Source organism: Electrona antarctica (assembly GCF_951216825.1).
Source record: "Electrona antarctica genome assembly, contig: scaffold_272, whole genome shotgun sequence".
Lineage (NCBI taxonomy): Eukaryota > Metazoa > Chordata > Actinopteri > Myctophiformes > Myctophidae > Electrona > Electrona antarctica.
Window position 1 is genome coordinate 25449 of NW_027637832.1, and position 24552 is coordinate 50000.

At 49.8% G+C, this 24552-nt stretch overlaps 1 protein-coding gene across 1 annotated transcript in view; it reads left to right on the top strand.

Moving 5' to 3' along the window:
- Positions 1-15270: 15270 nt before the first annotated feature.
- The window catches only part of gh1 (growth hormone 1), a 17689-nt gene continuing 8407 nt past the window's right edge, over positions 15271-24552 (top strand). Inside the window, exons 1-2 of the mRNA XM_079531510.1 lie at positions 15271-15355; positions 24234-24379. Of these exons, the coding sequence (XP_079387636.1) occupies positions 24290-24379 (90 nt within the window). The 5' untranslated portion in view covers positions 15271-15355; positions 24234-24289. The remainder of the gene's footprint in view (positions 15356-24233; positions 24380-24552) is intronic.

Genomic DNA, 24552 nt, shown 5'->3' on the forward strand with positions numbered 1-24552 from the left:
TGTCATCGCCGCCCCCTCCTTGGCGCTCCGTGGCCGTAGCGTCAGCGCCACCCGTCTCGGCCGCCATGGCGTACGCGTCGCCGCCGGCGTCCTTCCCGCGGCGCTCGGCGAACAGGAAGCGCTGGCTGAGCGCCTCCACGTCGCGGCTCAGCTGCAGCTTCTCCTCCCAGTGGCGTTTCTTCTCCTCGCGCCGCTCCTCCTCCAGGCGAGCGATCCTCTGCTGCAGCTTCAGCGTCTGCAGGTCGTTCAGCTCCGTCTGCGCGCGCATGCGCTCCCGCTGCGCCTCCGTCTGCAGCAGCTTGTGGGCCAGCAGCTCCTTCTCGGCGACCAGACGAGCCCTCTCCTCCTCCAGGGAGCTCTTCTCCTGCTCCATGCGGGCGATCTGCTCCTGCAGCCGAGACGTCTCGCCTCCCTCGGTCGCCGCCGTCGTGTCGTCGTACCTCGTGGGCTCGCCGCTCGCCGCTTCGCCGCCGCAGCGTTCCTCCTCGTTCCGAGGAGACGGTTCTTCTCTTCTCGCCTCCTCCTCCTTCTCCTCCTGCCGTCTCCTCTCCTGCTCCTGCATGGACTCCATCTGCCGTCGCATCTCCAGCATCTCGCTCTCCAAGCTCGCGTTCCTCTCGTTCCTGGAGAGCTCCTGGCTCCCCTCGGAGGAGGAGGAGGAGGAGGAGATCAGCCTCCGCGCCAATGCCTGGTTCTCCACGATCAGCTGGGTCCTCTGCTCCTGGAGGCCCTTCAGGGTATCCCGCATCTCCTGACTCCCCTCCTGGAGGCTCCTCCTCTCCTCCTCCTTGACCTTCATGGTCTCCTGCATCTCCTGCATCTCCTCCTGGAGGCTCCTCCTCTCCTCCTCCTTGACCTTCAGGGTCTCCTGCATGTGGACCAGCTTGTCCTCCTTGACCTTCATCAGGTCCTTCATGGTCTCCATGTTGACATATTCCTCCGCCAGCTCCTCAGGGAGGAACGTCTGACATCTCCTCCTCTCCTCCTGAGCCTCTTCCATCTCCAGGATCTTCTCCCGGTTGACCCCAGCCTCCTGGTGGAGGTGTTGAATCTCCTCCTGGTAGGCCTGGGCCTCCTGGTGCAGGTGTTGAATCTCCTCCTGGTAGGCCTGGGCCTCCTGGGGGAGGTGTTGGATCTCCTCCTGGTAGGCCTGGGCCTCTTGGTGGAGCTGTTGGATCTTCTCCTGGTTGAACGTGGCCTCCTTGTGGAGCTGTTGGATCTCCTCCTGGTAGGCCTGGGCCTCCTGGTAGAGCTGTTGGATCTTCTCCTGGTAGGCCTGGGCCTCTTGGGGGAGCTGTTGGATCTTCTCCTGGTTGACCTGGGCCTCCTGGTGGAGGTGTTGGATCTCCTCCTGGCTGGCCTGGGCCTCCTGGTGCAGATGTTGGATCTTCTCCTGGCTGACATGGGTTTCCTGGTGCAGCTGTTGGATCTTCTCCTGGCTGACATGGGCGTCCTGGTGCAGCTGTTGGATCTTCTCCTGGCTGGCCTGGGCCTCCTGGTGGAGGTGTTGGATCTTCTCCCGGTTGACCTGGGCCTCCTGGTGCAGCTGTTGGATCTCCTTCTGTCTGACATGGGCCTCCTGGTGGAGGTGTTGGATCTTCTCCCGGTTGACCTGGGCCTCCTGGTGCAGCTGTTGGATCTCCTTCTGTCTGACATGGGCCTCCTGGTGGAGGTGTTGGATCTCCTGGTTGACATGGGCCTCCCGGTGTAGCTGTTGGAACTTCTCCCGGTTGACCTGGGCCTCCTGGTGCAGCTGTTGGATCTTCTCCTGGTTGACATGGGCCTCCCGGTGTAGCTGTTGGATCTCCCCCTGGCTGGCCTGGGCCTCCTGGTGCAGCTGTTGGATCTTCTCCTGGCTGACATGGGCCTCCTGGTGGAGGTGCTGGATCTCCTGCTCTGCGGAGAGAAGAACAGCCTCTCTGTCCTTGAGGAGTTGCTCTGCGTTCTTCTTCTCCTCCTTCAGTTGTCTCCTCTCCTCGTCTCCTTTCCTCGTCTCCTCCTTCAGTTGTCTCCTCTCCTCGTCTCCTTTCCTCGTCTCCTCCTTCAGCTTCAGGAACTTGCTCTCGCTCGCCTTCATCTCGTACGTCACGTCTTCGTTCCTCTTCTCGGCCGAGAGGAACTTCTGGGAGGAGTCCTCTTTGGCTCGGACCAATAGGAGCCTCTCCTGCTCCCACTGGCTCCTCTCCTGCCTCCCGTCCTCCTCCCATTGGTTCCTCTCCAGCCTCCTCTCCTCTTCCCATTCGCTCCTGTCCCGCGCCACGGCCTCCTCCCATTGGCCGCGCTCCCGCCTCCCGGCGTCCTCCCATTGGCTCCTCTGGACGCGGCGCTGCTCCTCCAGGCGTTGGATCTCCTCGCCCATCCTGAGCAGCGTGACCTCCATGGTCCTCGCCTGGTCCTTCAGAAGGTTGTCCATGGTCCTGAGCTGTTCTCTCAGCTGGTTCTTCTCCTGCTGGTGGCTCTTCTCGGCCTCGGCCAGCCGCTGCGCCAGCGCATCCTTCTCCTCCTCCTCCTCCCTGCGCGCCTCCTCCGAGCGTTTCGCCTCCGCCCGCAGCGCCATCATCCGGTCGTTCATCTCTTCCATGTCGCCCCGGGCGCGCTCCGCTACCCGCTCGGCCTCGGCCAGCCTCTGCGCCGCCTCCTCCTTCTCCAGGAGCAGCGCGAGGTGTTCCTCCTCCCACGCCTTCCCCTCCCGCCTCCGCTCCTCCCGCTCCTCGGCCGTCCTCTCCTCCAGCTGGCGGAGGGCGGCCTGGGCGGACGAGGCCTCGCTACGCGCCGACTCGCCCTCCCGCTCGGCACACGCCAGCGTATGGCCGAGCTCCTCCCTCTCCTCGCGCAGCACGCTCCTCTCCTCGTCTCCTTTCCTCCTGTCCTCGTCTCCTTTCCTCGTCTCTTCCTTCAGCTTCAGGAACTTGCTCTCGCTCGCCTTCATCTCGTACTTCATGTCTTCGTTCCTCTTCTCGGCCGAGAGGAACTTCTGGGAGGAGTCCTCTTTGGCTCGGATCAATAGGAGCTTCTCCTGCTCCCACCGGCTCCTCTCCTGCCTCCCGTCCTCCTCCCATTGGCTCCTCTCCTCCGCGCTGCTCTCCTCCCATTGGCCGCGCTCCTTCGCCCGGTCCTCCTTCAGGCGCCGGAGGGTCTCTGCGTTCCTGTGCTCCGTGGCGCCCAGCGTCGCCGCCAGCTGCTCCTTGTCCCTGCCGAGCTGGGCCTTCTCCTGCTGCGTCTGGCTCCTCTCCTGCTGCCACTGCGCCTCCTTGCGCGCAAAGTCGTCCTCGCGCTGGGCGCTCAGCGTGAAGCGCTGCTCCCAGCGGCCCCGCTCCTCCCTCCTCTCGTCCTCCATGCTCTTGATCTTCTCCTGCATCCTCATGATCTTCTCCGTCATGGCCATCATCTGGTGGATCCTCTCCTCGGCCTTGGTCCACTCCACCCTCCGCTCCTCCTCCATGTCCTTCACCTTCTCCTCCATCTTGACCATGAGCTGCAGCTGCTCCTCCGAGGTGATCCTGTCCTCCCGCTTGTCGTCCTCCATGTTCTGGATCTTCCCCAGGATGTCCCGGATGTTCTTCTCCTGGGAGAGGAGCCGGTCGGCCAGCTTGGGTTCCTTGCGTCCGCCCTTCCTGAAGGTGGTCTTCACCATCTGGCCACCGGGGGCGCCGTCGTCTCTCCAGTTGACGGTCCTGGTGGCGGGGGGGCCGTCGTCTCTCCAGTTGACGGTCCTGGGGTTGGGGGGTGCATCGTCGGGGGCGTCCTCGGAGGCCGTGGCTTCGCTCTGGGTGGTCTGGGGCGAGGGGGAGGGGGTGGCGCTGGCCACACCCCCCTCTCGGGCCCCGCCCCTGTCCCGCCTCTTCTTGCCGAACTTCTTCTTCACCTTCAGTAGGAATCCTTCCGTTGTGGTTTCTGCTGCGTTCTGAACTCTGGACGGCGAGCCATCTCTGGACGAGTTCATCGCTTGTGTCTCTCTCGTTCTCTCTCTCTCTCTCGGTGCAAAGTCTACATCTGGCCGTGCTGCAGAGCCCGCAGTTTATTTATACAGTTCAGGGCTCTCCCCAGGTTGGTGTAAAGTCCATAGACTCTCCCCAGGTTGGTGTAAAGTCTATACTCTCCCCAGGTTGGTGTAAAGTCTATAGACTCTCCCCAGGTTGGTGTAAAGTCCATAGACTCTCCCCAGGTTGGTGTAAAGTCCATAGACTCTCCCCAGGTTGGTGTAAAGTCTATAGACTCTCAGACTCTCCCCAGGTTGGTGTAAAGTCTATAGACTCTCCCCAGGTTGGTGTAAAGTCTATAGACTCTCCCCAGGTTGGTGTAAAGTCTATAGACTCTCCCCAGGTTGGTGTAAAGTCTATAGACTCTCCCCAGGTTGGTGTAAAGTCTATAGACTCTCCCCAGGTTGGTGTAAAGTTCTATAGACTCTCCCCAGGTTAGTGTAAAGTCTATAGACTCAGGTTGGTGTAAAGTCTATAGACTCTCCCCAGGTTGGTGTAAAGTCTATAGACTCAGGTTGGTGTAAAGTCTATAGACTCTCCCCAGGTTGGTGTAAAGTATATAGATTCTCCCCAGGTTGGTGTAAAGTCTATAGACTCAGGTTGGTGTAAAGTCTATAGACTCTCCCCAGGTTGGTGTAAAGTCAATAGACTCAGGTTGGTGTAAAGTCCATAGACTCTCCCCAGGTTGGTGTAAAGTTTTTTTTTTATCCCACAATTTTGTAACCCATTTTTTCACCCAGTGTCAATTATCGAATGTAATCCTGGGCGCTACACTTCCTCTGCCAACCTGGGGGGGGCAGCGGACTGACTGATTACTGCAATGCCCTGATTGGACTGATTACTGCAATGCACTTTTCTCTGGCCTGCCAACGAAAACAACTTTTGGTGTTTTAAGCATTATGTTATGCTTTAGTTATCGAATAATCACACCCGTGTGAACTGAGTGGTGCAAGGTCTTATATAGCCTGATCAGCTGTGGTCTGACGTAATGTCAGTGACCATAGCAACCATGCTCGTTTTTTTGGTACGAACAAACACGGGTACACGGGACACGGGTACAAAGCCAGTTGTTGGAGTGGTTTGCACCACTCAAAAATAGCAGATATAATTATATTATTTCAGAGCGAACGTTTTTAACTCAAATCTTTGCTTCTGGGGGGTCTCTGGAAGACCATATTTTCAGATGGTGGTTGGCGGCCAATTACAGATATTTTTGGGGGTCCTTGACATGAAAAAGGTTGAGCACCGCTGACATAGAAACATAGGGTTTAACCCTGTGAGCACCGCTGACATAGAAACATGGGGTTTAACCCTGTGAGCACCGCTGACATAGAAACATGGGGTTTTCAGAAAACTGTGTAGGATTTAGAAGACATTTGTCCTCAGGTCAAAATGGGTTAACCAAAACTAAGATGAGAGAACATCAGCTTTCTGCTTCTATGGGCCGACGGCTTGGAATCAACTCCCAATCCACCTTAGACCTGCAGCTTTCTGCTTCTATGGGCCGACGGCCTGGAATCAACTCCCAATCCACCTTAGACCTGCAGCTTTCTGCTTCTATGGGCCGACGGCCTGGAATCAACTCCACCTTAGACCTGCAGCTTTCTGCTTCTATGGGCCGACGGCTTGGAATCAACTCCCAATCCACCTTAGACCTGCAGCTTTCTGCTTCTATGGGCCGACGGCCTGGAATCAACTCCCAATCCACCTTAGACCTGCAGCTTTCTGCTTCTATGGGCCGACGGCCTGGAATCAACTCCACCTTAGACCTAGCCTGGTACAACCACTCCCCCTGCTGGACAACATTAGACCTGCACCCTCACTTGACATTTTTAAAACACAGCTTAAAAGTGGTGGCACACTGGGCACGTTTTTCGGAAATCCGATGGAGAAACGCTGCTAAAAATCCGAAGAACGAGCTCGCTGTGTTTGTGGGGACCTTAAGACCTATTTTTTCACTCTTGCATTTGGCTGAGCTTTTATACCTTTTTTGTTTCATGATAAATGCATTTTATATATGTGATGTATTCCCATGCTTTTGTTCTTGCCTAATGTAAGTCGCTCTGGATTAAGAGCGTCTGCTAAATGACTAAATTGTAAATTGTAAATTGTCTCTAACCAGACTATATTGTTATTGTAAATTTGGATACTTTGCCGCACTAGTCCTCCCACAGTTTTTGCCGCACACACTCGAGCCATATGTCAAATCGACCGGCTTCATCGGGAATCGTGTGCTTGTATTTTGCTAAGAGATCCGTTGTATAGTTTAATTGATATTAATTAATGAGTTCTCCATAGACTTATAATGGGGAAATCAAAGACTAAATGTAAGTATTTTTTTCCCTTGGGGGGGAGGTTCATAATAATTAAGTCCATAGACATGTCGCTCTGTCTTAATGTTGTTTGATGTTTTTAGTACTTTATGTATTTTGACTTTTATGTTGTTTGATGCTTTGTCTTTTTTGTATTTTTTTCTGTAAAGCATTTTGCACTCGTGTCATGAAAGGTGCTCTGTGTGTGTGCGTGTGTGTGTGTGTGTGTGTGTGTGTGTGCGTGTGTGTGTGTGTGTGTGTGTGTGTGTGTGTGTGTGTGTGTGTGTGTGTGTGTGTGTGTGTGTGTGTGCGTGGGTGCGTGGTGTGGTGTGTGGTTCCCAAAGTGGGGACCCCCAGGGGTCCTTGAGGGAGTTCCAGGGGGTCCCCAGCTACAGCTAAATGATAGTTTGGAACAAAATAGACCCTTACGGATCTGTAACTCTGAGAGTGTACAAATGGAACCAAATGGACCCTTATGGGTCTGTGTGTGTGTGGGGCAGATGGGGTGTGTGTGTGTGTGTGTGTGTGTGTGTGTGTGTGTGTGTGTGTGTGTGTGTGTGTGTGTGTGTGTGTGTGTGTGTGTGTGTGTGTGTGTGTGTGTGTGTGTGTGTGTGTGTGTGTGTGTGTGGCAGATGGTGTGTGTGTGTGTGTGTGTGTGTGTGTGTGTGGCAGATGGTGTGTGTGTGTCATGGACTGTTGAATAAATTAACTATAGATAACACTCATCACAACATGTTGTTGTGTTAGCTTCATGTTCCATTATGTATCATTACACACACATCAACGCTAGGCTAATGTTAGCTCCATGTTCCATTATGTATTATGAAGAATGAGGAGAGGAATGAGGAAGTGCTCATTCTATCTCAATGGGATAGTTCCAACGTTTGGAACTATAGCCCATAGCACCCCGCTTTGTCTCAATGGGATAGTTCCAATGTGTGGAACTATAGCCCATAGCTCCCCGCTTTGTCTCAATGGGATAGTTCTAATGTTTGGAACTATAGTCCATAGCACCCCGCTTTGTCTCAATGGGATAGTTCCAATGTGTGGAACTATAGCCCATAGCACCCCGCTTTGTCTCAATGGGATAGTTCTAATGTTTGGAACTATAGCCCACAGCACCCCGCTTTGTCTCAATTGGGATAGTTCTAATGTTTGGAACTATAGCCCACAGCACCCCGCTTTGTCTCAATGGGATAGTTCTAATGTTTGGAACTATAGCCCATAGCACCCCGCTTTGTCTCAATGGGATAGTTCTGTTTGGAACTATAGTCCATAGCACCCCGCTTTGTCTCAATGGGATAGTTCCAATGTGTGGAACTATAGCCCATAGCACCCCGCTTTGTCTCAATGGGATAGTTCTAATGTTTGGAACTATAGCCCACAGCACCCCACTTTGTCTCAATGGGATAGTTCTAATGTTTGGAACTATAGCCCACAGCACCCCGCTTTGTCTCAATGGGATAGTTCTAATGTTTGGAACTATAGCCTCAGGCCTGAGGCCTACCATACCAGGCCTCAGGCCTACCATTGCGTGCATGGCACATCTATGCACGAAATGTCTATGTTCACAGGCTTCTGTGTGTGGCCTAGAGGAGCATCTGAGCATGTGCAGCCCTACAAGTCTAACACCACATGCGTTTGGGAAACCCAGCCATTAAAGGTTTATCAGTTGCATCAACGTGGAGCGTTGTTAGGAACACACTTGCAGATGTCATGAAATGAAACCATACGAGTCATTCTGGAAGCTGCTATTCAATTCATCTCACTGAGTTGACTCTGGTTTAACACAATCAGTGCCGGAAGTCCTTCAAAATAGGAGCAACATGGCCGCTTTTACTCGGAAACCCATGACCCGGAAACAATCCACTAAAAAAAGTTTACTTTACATAGCTAGCTTACATTGCGATTGTTTTAGTTTATACGATATATGATCCTAAAAGCGTTCATATTTTGCGGGAGAGACGGATGAGGAGCAGAAATGAAGCGCCAGTATATCGATCCGTTCAACACCACGGAGAGCGCCCTGGATTAGGAGAGACGAGTCATTCTTTCCGCCGCGCTAACGGCTAAATCAATGGTAAGCTAACAATTGCCTAGAGTGTAGCATACGGTAGCCGAAAGGAGAACTGACCAAAACAAAATGAATAAATTCAGAATATTCTTATTTCGCCCCGTATCATTGAGGATGCGCTAAGACGTCCTCACACGTCGGATGTACGCGTCGATTGGGACCCCTAGGACGTGCTGACACGTCGGATGTACGCGTCGATTGGGACCCCTAGGACGTGCTGACACCTTAGTAGCCCGGAACTATTTAATCCATTTCATCCATGTGCCCATCATTTATAGCGCCCGGACCACTTTTACCGGCGCACCGGAAGTTGCTGTGCATGTCTGTGTAGCAGCTAACAATAGCCCCACCACTCTAGAGTCGATCAACAACAATCGTGACTAGCGACTGGACCGCGGAAGGCCGTCAAACACAGGATCTTTTTTCAGAATTAGACGGGATGATTTAGATCGGGAGTTATGATCGTTTTAAGATTTTCGTTTTCGTCAGCTAAACAGGCAGGGAACATTTTCAATGACTGTTTGACACGTGATCGGATTGGGCAACAAGCGCTCCGAGGCTGTGGAGCGAAGCGATCGGTTTTGATATCATTAATCTCCGTCCTATTTATCAATCTCCGGCTTGGGCACTTGACCATGACCTTGAACTTGACGGAGAACTCCGCCCTGGGCCTCCATGGTGTTAACAGGAAGTCACGTTTACTACCGCAGAGATTAAAATAGGGTGCATTTTGATCCCAAAACGCAGTTTATAGTTAAAGGGACGCAATAAAGCAACGACCTCTGCATCCACGGGTTGTACTACTGTACTGTTTTTATTCTAGTTTGTTTTGCTAGCTTTAGTTATAATAATCATTTCTTCTTCTGTTTTCTACATGAATAATATAACCATTATGACCATTTAAAATAATATAACCATTATGACCATATAAAATGAATTTGTAAAAATGGCAAAATGTGACTACTAATGTAAGTGGGACTCATAAAATGTCCCTGGGACTCTAAGAGACCATCCCTGCATCCTGGGACTCTAAGAGACCATCCCTGCATCCTGGGACTCTAAGAGACCATCCCTGCATCCCTGGGACTCTAAGAGACCATCCCTGGGACTCATCTAAGAGACCATCCCTGCATCCCTGGGACTCTAAGAGACCATCCCTGCATCCTGGGACTCTAAGAGACCATCCCTGCATCCTGGGACTCTAAGAGACCATCCCTGCATCCCTGGGACTCTAAGAGACCATCCCTGGGACTCATCTAAGAGACCATCCCTGCATCCCTGGGACTCATCTAAGAGACCATCCCTGCATCCCTGGGACTCTAAGAGACCATCCCTGCATCCCTGGGACTCATCTAAGAGACCATCCCTGCATCCCTGGGACTCTAAGAGACCATCCCTGCATCCCTGGGACTCTAAGAGACCATCCCTGCATCCCTGGGACTCATCTAAGAGACCATCCCTGCATCCCTGGGACTCTAAGAGACCATCCCTGCATCCCTGGGACTCATCTAAGAGACCATCCCTGCATCCTGGGACTCTAAGAGACCATCCCTGCATCCCTGGGACTCTAAGAGACCATCCCTGCATCCCTGGGACTCTAAGAGACCATCCCTGCATCCTGGGACTCTAAGAGACCATCCCTGCATCCCTGGGACTCTAAGAGACCATCCCTGCATCCCTGGGACTCTAAGAGACCATCCCTGGGACTCTTCTAAGAGACCATCCCTGCATCCCTGGGACTCATCTAAGAGACCATCCCTGCATCCCTGGGACTCATCTAAGAGACCATCCCTGCATCCCTGGGACTCTAAGAGACCATCCCTGCATCCCTGGGACTCATCTAAGAGACCATCCCTGCATCCCTGGGACTCTAAGAGACCATCCCTGCATCCCTGGGACTCTAAGAGACCATCCCTGCATCCCTGGGACTCATCTAAGAGACCATCCCTGCATCCCTGGGACTCTAAGAGACCATCCCTGCATCCCTGGGACTCATCTAAGAGACCATCCCTGCATCCTGGGACTCTAAGAGACCATCCCTGCATCCCTGGGACTCTAAGAGACCATCCCTGCATCCCTGGGACTCTAAGAGACCATCCCTGGGACTCTTCTAAGAGACCATCCCTGCATCCCTGGGACTCATCTAAGAGACCATCCCTGCATCCCTGGGACTCATCTAAGAGACCATCCCTGCATCCCTGGGACTCTAAGAGACCATCCCTGCATCCCTGGGACTCATCTAAGAGACCATCCCTGCATCCCTGGGACTCTAAGAGACCATCCCTGCATCCCTGGGACTCTAAGAGACCATCCCTGCATCCCTGGGACTCATCTAAGAGACCATCCCTGCATCCCTGGGACTCTAAGAGACCATCCCTGCATCCCTGGGACTCATCTAAGAGACCATCCCTGCATCCTGGGACTCTAAGAGACCATCCCTGCATCCCTGGGACTCTAAGAGACCATCCCTGCATCCCTGGGACTCTAAGAGACCATCCCTGCATCCTGGGACTCTAAGAGACCATCCCTGCATCCCTGGGACTCTAAGAGACCATCCCTGCATCCCTGGGACTCTAAGAGACCATCCCTGCATCCCTGGGACTCATCTAAGAGACCATCCCTGCATCCCTGGGACTCTAAGAGACCATCCCTGCATCCCTGGGACTCATCTAAGAGACCATCCCTGCATCCCTGGGACTCTAAGAGACCATCCCTGCATCCCTGGGACTCTAAGAGACCATCCCTGCATCCTGGGACTCATCTAAGAGACCATCCCTGCATCCTGGGACTCATCTAAGAGACCATCCCTGCATCCTGGGACTCATCTAAGAGACCATCCCTGCATCCTGGGACTCATCTAAGAGACCATCCCTGCATCCTGGGACTCATCTAAGAGACCATCCCTGCATCCTGGGACTCATCTAAGAGACCATCCCTGCATCCTGGGACTCATCTAAGAGACCATCCCTGCATCCCTGGGACTCATCTAAGAGACCATCCCTGCATCCCTGGGACTCATCTAAGAGACCATCCCTGCATCCCTGGGACTCATCTAAGAGACCATCCCTGCATCCTGGGACTCATCTAAGAGACCATCCCTGCATCCTGGGACTCATCTAAGAGACCATCCCTGCTACCCTGGGACTCATCTAAGAGACCATCCCTGCATCCTGGGACTCATCTAAGAGACCATCCCTGCATCCCTGGGACTCATCTAAGAGACCATCCCTGCATCCCTGGGACTCATCTAAGAGACCATCCCTGCATCCCTGGGACTCATCTAAGAGACCATCCCTGCATCCCTGGGACTCATCTAAGAGACCATCCCTGCATCCTGGGACTCATCTAAGAGACCATCCCTGCATCCCTGGGACTCATCTAAGAGACCATCCCTGCATCCCTGGGACTCATCTAAGAGACCATCCCTGCATCCTGGGACTCTAAGAGACCATCCCTGCATCCCTGGGACTCATCTAAGAGACCATCCCTGCATCCCTGGGACTCTAAGAGACCATCCCTGCATCCCTGGGACTCATCTAAGAGACCATCCCTGCATCCTGGGACTCTAAGAGACCATCCCTGCATCCTGGGACTCATCTAAGAGACCATCCCTGCATCCTGGGACTCATCTAAGAGACCATCCCTGCATCCCTGGGACTCATCTAAGAGACCATCCCTGCATCCTGGGACTCTAAGAGACCATCCCTGCATCCTGGGACTCATCTAAGAGACCATCCCTGCATCCTGGGACTCATCTAAGAGACCATCCCTGCATCCCTGGGACTCATCTAAGAGACCATCCCTGCATCCCTGGGACTCATCTAAGAGACCATCCCTGCATCCCTGGGACTCATCTAAGAGACCATCCCTGCATCCTGGGACTCATCTAAGAGACCATCCCTGCATCCTGGGACTCATCTAAGAGACCATCCCTGCATCCATGGGACTCATCTAAGAGACCATCCCTGCATCCCTGGGACTCATCTAAGAGACCATCCCTGCATCCTGGGACTCTAAGAGACCATCCCTGCATCCCTGGGACTCATCTAAGAGACCATCCCTGCATCCTGGGACTCTAAGAGACCATCCCTGCATCCCTGGGACTCATCTAAGAGACCATCCCTGCATCCCTGGGACTCATCTAAGAGACCATCCCTGCATCCCTGGGACTCTAAGAGACCATCCCTGCATCCCTGGGACTCATCTAAGAGACCATCCCTGCATCCTGGGACTCTAAGAGACCATCCCTGCATCCCTGGGACTCATCTAAGAGACCATCCCTGCATCCCTGGGACTCATCTAAGAGACCATCCCTGCATCCCTGGGACTCATCTAAGAGACCATCCCTGCATCCCTGGGACTCATCTAAGAGACCATCCCTGCATCCCTGGGACTCATCTAAGAGACCATCCCTGCATCCTGGGACTCATCTAAGAGACCATCCCTGCATCCTGGGACTGATCTAAGAGACCATCCCTGCATCCCTGGGACTCATCTAAGAGACCATCCCTGCATCCTGGGACTCTAAGAGACCATCCCTGGGACTCATCTAAGAGACCATCCCTGCATCCTGGGACTCTAAGAGACCATCCCTGCATCCCTGGGACTCATCTAAGAGACCATCCCTGCATCCCTGGGACTCATCTAAGAGACCATCCCTGCATCCTGGGACTCATCTAAGAGACCATCCCTGCATCCTGGGACTCATCTAAGAGACCATCTCTGCATCCTGGGACTCTAAGAGACCATCCCTGCATCCCTGGGACTCATCTAAGAGACCATCCCTGCATCCTGGGACTCTAAGAGACCATCCCTGCATCCCTGGGACTCATCTAAGAGACCATCCCTGCATCCTGGGACTCATCTAAGAGACCATCCCTGCATCCCTGGGACTCATCTAAGAGACCATCCCTGCATCCTGGGACTCATCTAAGAGACCATCCCTGCATCCTGGGACTCATCTAAGAGACCATCCCTGCATCCTGGGACTCATCTAAGAGACCATCCCTGCATCCTGGGACTCATCTAAGAGACCATCCCTGCTACCCTGGGACTCATCTAAGAGACCATCCCTGCATCCCTGGGACTCATCTAAGAGACCATCCCTGCATCCTGGGACTCATCTAAGAGACCATCCCTGCATCCTGGGACTCATCTAAGAGACCATCCCTGCATCCTGGGACTCATCTAAGAGACCATCCCTGCATCCTGGGACTCATCTAAGAGACCATCCCTGCTACCCTGGGACTCATCTAAGAGACCATCCCTGCATCCTGGGACTCATCTAAGAGACCATCCCTGCATCCTGGGACTCATCTAAGAGACCATCCCTGCATCCCTGGGACTCATCTAAGAGACCATCCCTGCATCCCTGGGACTCATCTAAGAGACCATCCCTGCATCCTGGGACTCATCTAAGAGACCATCCCTGCATCCCTGGGACTCATCTAAGAGACCATCCCTGCATCCTGGGACTCATCTAAGAGACCATCCCTGCATCCTGGGACTCATCTAAGAGACCATCCCTGCATCCTGTGACTGTAAGAGACCATCCCTGCATCCTGGGACTCTAAGAGACCATCCCTGCATCCCTGGGACTCTAAGAGACCATCCCTGCATCCTGGGACTCATCTAAGAGACCATCCCTGCATCCTGGGACTCATCTAAGAGACCATCCCTGCATCCTGTGACTCTAAGAGACCATCCCTGCATCCTGGGACTCATCTAAGAGACCATCCCTGCATCCCTGGGACTCATCTAAGAGACCATCCCTGCATCCTGGGACTCATCTAAGAGACCATCCCTGCATCCCTGGGACTCATCTAAGAGACCATCCCTGCATCCTGGGACTCTAAGAGACCATCCCTGCATCCCTGGGACTCATCTAAGAGACCATCCCTGCATCCCTGGGACTCTAAGAGACCATCCCTGCATCCTGGGACTCATCTAAGAGACCATCCCTGCATCCCTGGGGCTCTAAGAGACCATCCCTGCATCCCTGGGGCTCTAAGAGACCATCCCTGCATCCCGGGACTCATTACATTGAAGACCTATTTACAGTACATGGTACTATAAAAGTATAAAGTATATTACCGAGTGGTGCTACGAGCTTGTAGGTCTGCTATTTTTGAAAAATCGTAAAAAGGTGGCGCAAATCTTTGAATATAATATTCTTTCAAAGTGAATGTTTTTAACTCTGGTCTAATATTATGACATGTTTTCATTGTGTCAACATAACTTTATCAACATAACTTTATCAAAACTTTATCAACATAACTTTATCAACATGAAATGAAATGAAATGAAATGATTACTATATTTACCCAGGGTATCTGGGCTAAGCTCAAGAACTTGTTTCCAGCCAGGCCCTGCTCATAGAACACATTTCATCGTAGTGGTTCAATGCCTTGTTCAAGGGCACTTCAGCGGTGGTAATTTTAACGTGTCGGACCGCTGATTCGAACTGGCGACCTTCCGGTATCAAGACCGATCCGCTATCCGTTCGGCCACTGCTGCAACATAACTTTATCAACATAACTTTATCAACATAACTTTATCAACATAACTTTATCAACATAACTTTATCAACATAACTTTATTAACATAACGTTTAATTATGACACCACGTCCAAATTAAATATTTCAAACTGATTTTGATTGTCCATGCGGGCTATACATAGATTCTTCACATTCCATCCTGATTGGCTAAGATTGGCTTCCAAAGTTTGCAGGATTTCCGTTTTTAATAAATTGCCTCGAATCATGAACACAGCGTGTGATTTCCGTGATGCACATTCCCACTGGGCCAACTTCTGACTTCAGGTAAAGTATTTTATTGAATTGTACTGATATTTTTCTTCAGGTGGCTCAGCTGGCCTTGGAACGTCTCGGGATCCCCCAGGAGGAAGACTGGAGCTCTCTGGTGGAGCTGTTGCCCCCGTGACCCGACTATGGATAAGCGGTTGAAGATGGATGCATTCTGACTTCAGGTAAAGTATTTTTGAGTGGTGTAAACCACTCCTACAACTGGCTTTTGTGTGCATAAAAAAATGACCATGGTTGCTATGTTCAAAATAATTTCTGACGTAATTAAATCACACCCGGGTGAACTGGATGACCGTAGCAACCGTGGTCATTTTCTCTGCGCAGAAAAGGCCAGTTGTGAAATCACATCCGGGTGTGATTTCATTACGTCAGATCAGAGCTGATCAGGCTACATAATACCTTACCTTATTTCATTACGTCAGACATTACGTCAGACCACAGCTGATCATGCTATATAAAACCTTACACCACTCAGTTCACACGGGTGTGATTTTTTTTTACTTCTAGTGGATAAAGTATTCTTTCATACACTTCAGGGTATTTATGCATAAAGTAATTAATTAGTTGTTTAGTGGGTATAATTTACAATTTACAACAACAACATAATTTTGGGTTCGCATGGATGCACCTGGGACGTATCCTCAGTGATGTATCCCAAGGTCACCTGGGACGTATCCTCAGTGATGTATCCCAAGGTCACCTGGGACGTATCCTCAGTGATGTATCCCAAGGTCACCACCTGGGACGTATCCTCAGTGATGTATCCCAAGGTCACCTGGGACGTATCCTCAGTGATGTATCCCAAGGTCATCACCTGGGACGTATCCTCAGTGATGTATCCCAAGGTCATCACCTGGGACGTATCCTCAGTGATGTATCCCAAGGTCATCACCTGGGACGTATCCTCAGTGATGTATCCCAAGGTCACCTGGGACGTATCCTCAGTGATGTATCCCAAGGTCACCACCTGGGACGTATCCTCAGTGATGTATCCCAAGGTCACCACCTGGGACGTATCCTCAGTGATGTATCCCAAGGTCACCTGGGACGTATCCTCAGTGATGTATCCCAAGGTCATCACCTGGGACGTATCCTCAGTGATGTATCCCAAGGTCACCACCTGGGACGTCTCCTCAGTGATGTATCCCAAGGTCATCACCTGGGACGTATCCTCAGTGATGTATCCCAAGGTCACCACCTGGGACGTATCCTCAGTGATGTATCCCAAGGTCACCTGGGACGTATCCTCAGTGATGTATCCCAAGGTCATCTGGGTTTCGGGTCTCCCAACATCATACCCCTCACTCAGGTGACCCAGCCGGGGTGATCAAGTCCCGACTTACGTCCCAGTAGCTCCCCTCGATCAGTCCCACTAGGGACCAGGACCACGCAATCCGTTCCTCCCGAACTACTCTGCGGGACTGGGAGGCACTATTCCAGTGCTGGGAAGGACTAGGCTCTGTGGGTTGACTCCTGTCCGGGCCCCTCCTAAGTCTCACCAGGTCCACTCCTACGTCTCACCAGGTCCACTCCTGCTCTCACCAGGCCCAGGACCTGTGCGTTGCACCAGACTCCCAGCACCAGACACTTCATTCAGGAGTGGTGGATTCTCAAGCCGCAATGGTTCCACATACTCCACCTGAGCAGCAAGGTGGTGCTGTGGGCTCCACTTGCTGCATGAATGGCCCTCCTAAAGGCCTCACCGTGGGTTTGTTGGGCTTCCTCCTCACGGAGGACACAGGCTGGGGTGCTAACCCATACTGCTCACCTCCTCATGGGGGCGCTAACCCATACTGCTCACCTCCTCATGGGGGCGCTAACCCATACTGCTCACCTCCTCATGGGGGCGCTAACCCATACTGCTCACCTCCTCACGGAGGACACAGGCTGGGGCGCTAACCCATACTGCTCACCTCCTCATGGGGGCGCTAACCCATACTGCTCACCTCCTCATGGGGGCGCTAACCCATACTTCTCACCTCCTCATGGGGGCGCTAACCCATACTGCTCACTTCCTCATGGGGGCGCTAACCCATACTGCTCACCTCCTCATGGGGGCGCTAACCCATACTGCTCACTTCCTCATGGGGGCGCTAACCCATACTGCTCACTTCCTCATGGGGGCGCTAACCCATACTGCTCACCTCCTCATGGGGGCGCTAACCCATACTGCTCACTTCCTCATGGGGGCGCTAACCCATACTGCTCACTTCCTCATGGGGGCGCTAACCCATACTGCTCACCTCCTCACGGAGGACACAGGCTGGGGCGCTAACCCATACTGCTCACTTCCTCATGGGGGCGCTAACCCATACTGCTCACTTCCTCATGGGGGCGCTAACCCATACTGCTCACCCGGGTGCCGTCTACATTCCGGCTGTCACCTGCCTCTCTGGTGGTCACCAGACTATACCTGGTGGTCACCAGACTATACCTGGTTGTCACCAGACTATACCTGGTTGTCACCAGACTATACCTGGTTGTCACCAGACTATACCTGGTTGTCACCAGACTATACCTGGTGGTCACCAGACTATACCTGGTTGTCACCAGACTATACCTGGTTGTCACCAGACTATACCTGGTGGTCACCAGACTATACCTGGTGGTCACCAGACTATACCTGGTTGTCACCTGTCTCTCTGGTGGTCAGCAGACTATACCTGGTGGTCAGCAGACTATACCTGGTTGTCACCAGACTATACCTGGTTGTCACCAGACTATACCTGGTTGTCACCAGACAATACCTGGTTGTCACCAGACTATACCTGGTGGTCACCATACTATACCTGGTGGTCACCAGACTATACCTGGTTGTCACCAGACTATACCTGGTTGTCACCAGACTATACCTGGTGGTCACCAGACTATACCTGGTGGTCACCAGACTATACCTGGTGGTCACCAGACTATACCTGGTGGTCACCAGACTCTCTGGTTGTCACCAGACTATAACTGGTTGTCACCAGACTATACCTGGTTGTCACCAGACTATACCTGGTGGTCACCATACTATACCTGGTGGTCACCAGACTATACCTGGTGGTCACCAGACTATACCTGGTGGTCACCATACTATACCTGGTGGTCACCAGACTATACCTGGTTGTCACCAGACTATACCTGGTTGTCACCAGACTATACCTGGTGGTCACCATACTATACCTGGTTGTCACCAGACAATACCTGGTTGTCACCAGACTATACCTGGTTGTCACCAGACAATACCTGGTTGTCACCAGACTATACCTGGTTGTCACCAGACTATACCTGGTGGTCACCAGACTATACCTGGTTGTCACCAGACTATACCTGGTTGTCACCAGACTATACCTGGTGGTCACCAGACTATACCTGGTTGTCACCAGACTATACCTGGTTGTCACCAGACTATACCTGGTGGTCACCAGACTATACCTGGTGGTCACCAGACTCTCTGGTGACCACCAGACTCTCTGGTGGTCACCAGACTATACCTGGTGGTCACCTGTCTCTCTGGTGGTCACCAGACTATACCTGGTGGTCACCTGTCTCTCTGGTGGTCACCAGACTATACCTGGTGGTCACCAGACTATACCTGGTTGTCACCAGACTATACCTGGTGGTCACCAGACTATACCTGGTGGTCACCAGACTATACCTGGTGGTCACCAGACTATACCTGGTTGTCACCAGACTATACCTGGTGGTCACCAGACTATACCTGGTTGTCACCAGACTATACCTGGTGGTCACCAGACTATACCTGGTGGTCACCAGACTATACCTGGTGGTCACCAGACTCTCTGGTGGTCACCAGACTATACCTGGTTGTCACCAGACTATACCTGGTGGTCACCAGACAATACCTGGTTGTCACCAGACTATACCTGGTTGTCACCAGACTATACCTGGTGGTCACCAGACTCTCTGGTGGTCACCAGACTATACCTGGTGGTCACCAGACTATACCTGGTTGTCACCAGACTCTCTGGTGGTCACCAGACTATACCTGGTGGTCACCAGACTATACCTGGTGGTCACCAGACTATACCTGGTTGTCACCAGACTATACCTGGTGGTCACCAGACTCTCTGGTGGTCACCAGACTATACCTGGTGGTCACCAGACTATACCTGGTGGTCACCAGACTATACCTGGTGGTCACCAGACTATACCTGGTGGTCACCAGACTATACCTGGTTGTCACCAGACTATACCTGGTGGTCACCAGACTATACCTGGTTGTCACCAGACTATACCTGGTGGTCACCAGACTATACCTGGTGGTCACCAGACTCTCTGGTGGTCACCAGACTATACCTGGTTGTCACCAGACTATACCTGGTGGTCACCAGACAATACCTGGTTGTCACCAGACTATACCTGGTTGTCACCAGACTATACCTGGTGGTCACCAGACTCTCTGGTGGTCACCAGACTATACCTGGTGGTCACCAGACTATACCTGGTTGTCACCAGACTATACCTGGTGGTCACCAGACTATACCTGGTTGTCACCAGACTATACCTGGTGGTCACCAGACTCTCTGGTGGTCACCAGACTATACCTGGTTGTCACCAGACTATACCTGGTGGTCACCAGACTATACCTGGTGGTCACCAGACTCTCTGGTGACCACCAGACTATACCTGGTTGTCACCAGACTATACCTGGTGGTCACCAGACTATACCTGGTGGTCACCAGACTATACCTGGTTGTCACCAGACTATACCTGGTGGTCACCAGACTATACCTGGTGGTCACCAGACTATACCTGGTGGTCACCAGACTATACCTGGTTGTCACCAGACTATACCTGGTTGTCACCAGACTATACCTGGTGGTCACCAGACTATACCTGGTGGTCACCAGACTATACCTGGTGGTCACCAGACTATACCTGGTTGTCACCAGACTATACCTGGTTGTCACCAGACTATACCTGGTTGTCACCAGACTATACCTGGTGGTCACCAGACTATACCTGGTTGTCACCAGACTATACCTGGTGGTCACCAGACTATACCTGGTGGTCACCAGACTATACCTGGTGGTCACCAGACTATACCTGGTTGTCACCAGACTATACCTGGTTGTCACCAGACTATACCTGGTGGTCACCAGACTATACCTGGTGGTCACCAGACTATACCTGGTTGTCACCAGACTATACCTGGTTGTCACGTAGTCTATTCCTATGAGTCACTACGAAGGTAAAGGTTCTGGACGTAAACGTTGTGTGTTTTTATCAGATGTTTCCACAGCTTTCAGAACAGCCAGTATTAGTGACATTATACTGATGCTTTATTCACTGGTAACTCTATATACTGTGTGTGTGTGTGTGTGTGTGTGTGTGTGTGTGTGTGTGTGTGTGTGTGTGTGTGTGTGTGTGTGTGTGTGTGTGTGTGTGTGTGTGTGTGTGTGTGTGTGTGTGTGTGTGTGTGTGTGTGTGTGTGATATGTTGTCATCGTTTCTCTCCATTGATGAATATAATCATAAAGTTTTCAGCTATAAATGAGAAACAGAAACACAATGAGAGCATCAGACGACACGAGAGACCTACAACACGCTAGATACACACACACACACATTATACACAACACAACACACTAGATACACACACACATATTATACACAACACAACACACTAGATACACACACATATTATACACAACACAACACACTAGATACACACACACATATTATACACAACACAACACACTAGATACACACACACATATTATACACAACACAACACACTAGATACACACACACATATTATACACAACACAACACAACACACTAGATACACACACATATTATACACAACACAACACACTAGATACACACACACATATTATACACAACACAACACACTAGATACACACACACATATTATACACAACACAACACAACACACTAGATACACACACATATTATACACAACACAACACACTAGATACACACACACATATTATACACAAAACAACACACTAGATACACACACATTATAGACAACACAACACAACACACTAGAGACACACACACATATTATAGATTATTTTACACACAACACAACACAACACAACACAACACAACACAACACAACACAACACAACAACCTGATAGAATCCATAGAAATGACTTCGGGTAAATATTCTTATTATTATTGTTTTTGTTATTGTTATAATGTTATTGTTGTTATGATTATTGTTATAATAGATCTTGTTGTTGTTGCTATTATTACACATTGTACAGGGCTCTATATTGACATTTTCGTCACCGCTAAACCCCTTATCCCTAAACTTCTTTACCTTTTTTTTTTTTCTTTTTACTATTTTGAAAAACATTTTTCAATAGTTCAACTAGCCAATCTACATGCAGGGGATATTAATACAATCTGGGAATACATTTCTTACCAATAATGTTCTTCACCAAAGTGTTTGTAAAGGTGTCTACTAACATATCTATAGTCACCAATGTGTGTGTAAAGGTGTCTACTAACATATCAGTCACCAATGTGTGTGTAAAGGTGTCTACTAACATATCTATAGTCACCAATGTGTTTGTAAAGGTGTCTACTAACATATCTATAGTCACCAATGTGTGTGTAAAGGTGTCTACTAACATCTATAGTCACCAATGTGTTTGTAAAGGTGTCTACTAACATATCTATAGTCACCAATGTGTTTATAAAGGTGTCTACTAACATATCCCACATTGGTTTATATTCAACCACCCTAGGGGACTTTTTGACAGCTGCTGAAAGTTGGGGTACCATCAACTACTATTATAAGGCAAAATGTTCTAAATTTCATTATGCTTTAAGTAGCATGTGACATGTCAAACTAGGGGGTTTTCATCATTCTGAATCCATGCCAAGCATTAGTTTTCCACGAAAAACACTCCTTGGGCTAAAAATGACTTAAAGCATAATGCAATGTAGAACATTTTGCCTTATAATGGCAGTTGATGGTACCCCAACTTTCAGCAGCTGTCAAAAAGTCCCCTAGGGTGGTTGAATATAAACCAATGTGGGATATGTTAGTAGACACCTTTATAAACACATTGGTGACTATAGATATGTTAGTAGACACCTTTACACACACATTGGTGACTATAGATATGTTAGTAGACACCTTTACAAACACATTGGTGACTATAGATATGTTAGTAGACACCTTTACAACACATTGGTGACTATAGATATGTTAGTAGACACCTTTACAAACACATTGGTGACTATAGATATGTTAGTAGACACCTTTACAACACATTGGTGACTATAGATATGTTAGTAGACACCTTTACAAACACATTGGTGACTATAGAAGTTAGTAGACACCTTTACACACACATTGGTGACTATAGATATGTTAGTAGACACCTTTACACACACATTGGTGACTATAGAAGTTAGTAGACACCTTTACAAACACATTGGTGACTATAGATATGTTAGTAGACACCTTTACACACACATTGGTGACTATAGAAGTTAGTAGACACCTTTACACACACATTGGTGACTATAGAAGTTAGTAGACACCTTTACAAACACATTGGTGACTATAGATATGTTAGTAGACACCTTTACACACACATTGGTGACTATAGATATGTTAGTAGACACCTTTACACACACATTGGTGACTATAGATATGTTAGTAGACACCTTTACACACACATTGGTGACTATAGAAGTTAGTAGACACCTTTACAAACACATTGGTGACTATAGATATGTTAGTAGACACCTTTACACACACATTGGTGACTATAGATATGTTAGTAGACACCTTTACACACACATTGGTGACTATAGATATGTTAGTAGACACCTTTACACACACATTGGTGACTATAGATATGTTAGTAGACACCTTTACAAACACATTGGTGACTATAGATAAGTTAGTAGACACCTTTACAGACACATTGGTGACTATAGATATGTTAGTAGACACCTTTACAAACACATTGGTGACTATAGATATGTTAGTAGACACCTTTACACACACATTGGTGACTATAGATATGTTAGTAGACACCTTTACACACACATTGGTGACTATAGAAGTTAGTAGACACCTTTACACACACATTGGTGACTATAGATATGTTAGTAGACACCTTTACACACACATTGGTGACTATAGAAGTTAGTAGACACCTTTACACACACATTGGTGACTATAGATATGTTAGTAGACACCTTTACGCACACATTGGTGAAGAAAGTTCTTGGTAAGAACTTTATTCCCAGATTTGACTGGTAATACTGATAATATTCCCTGACTGTGAGCTTGTAGATTGGCCATTTTAACTAATCAAAAATGTTTAGAAAAATAGTAAAAAAAAGGCAAAGAAGTTTAGGGATAAAGGGTTTAGCGGTGACTAGGATGGAGCTCTATATTTCTGTCCTGCTAAAGCTCTTATCCATAAACTACTTTGGCCTTTTTTACTATTTAAAAACTAAAAAAAAAAAAAAAAAATGGAATAGTTCAACTAGCCGATCGATATCGACACGTTGTGAGCTTGTAGATCGATATCGACATGTTGTGAGCTTGTAGATCGATATCGACACGTTGTCAGCTTGTAGATCGATATCGACACGTTGTGAGCTTGTAGATCGATATCGACATGTTGTGAGCTTGTAGATCGATATCGACACGTTGTGAGCTTGTAGATCGATATCGACATGTTGTGAGCTTGTAGATCGATATCGACACGTTGTGAGCTTGTAGATCGATATCGACATGTTGTGAGCTTGTAGATCGGCTGTTTTAACTTTAAAAAAAGATCAAAATAGTAAATAAAAAAAAGTGAAGTAGTTTAGTTTAGCATGGACGCAAACAGAGCCGTGTGTGTGTGTGTGTGTGTGTGTGTGTGTGTGTGTGTGTGTGTGTGTGTGTGTGTGTGTGTGTGTGTGTGTGTGTGTGTGTGTGTGTGTGTGTGTGTGTATTGCTGTGCGCGGTCTCAATGTGTGTGTGTCTCCCTCAGTGTGCGTATTGCTGTGCGCGGTCTCAATGTGTGTGTGTGTGTGTGTCTCCCTCAGTGTGCGTATTGCTGTGCGCGGTGGCGTCCGTTCTCTCGTGGAGGTCAGAAGGTCAGATGGTCTCGGAGACGCAGCGTCTTTTCAACATGGCCGTCAGTCGAATCAACCACATCCACCTCAGCGCTCAGGACATCTTCTCTGAGTTCGTAAGTTAACCCATTTTGGGCGGGAACCCCTTTCAGTGTTAGCATTATGTTATGCTTTAGCTATTGAAAAATCGAAGAACGACTGACATAGAAACATAGCCTTTTCAGAAAACTGTCAGGATGTAGAAGACATTTATAGAATCTGATCTCAGGTCAAAATGGGTTAATATAAC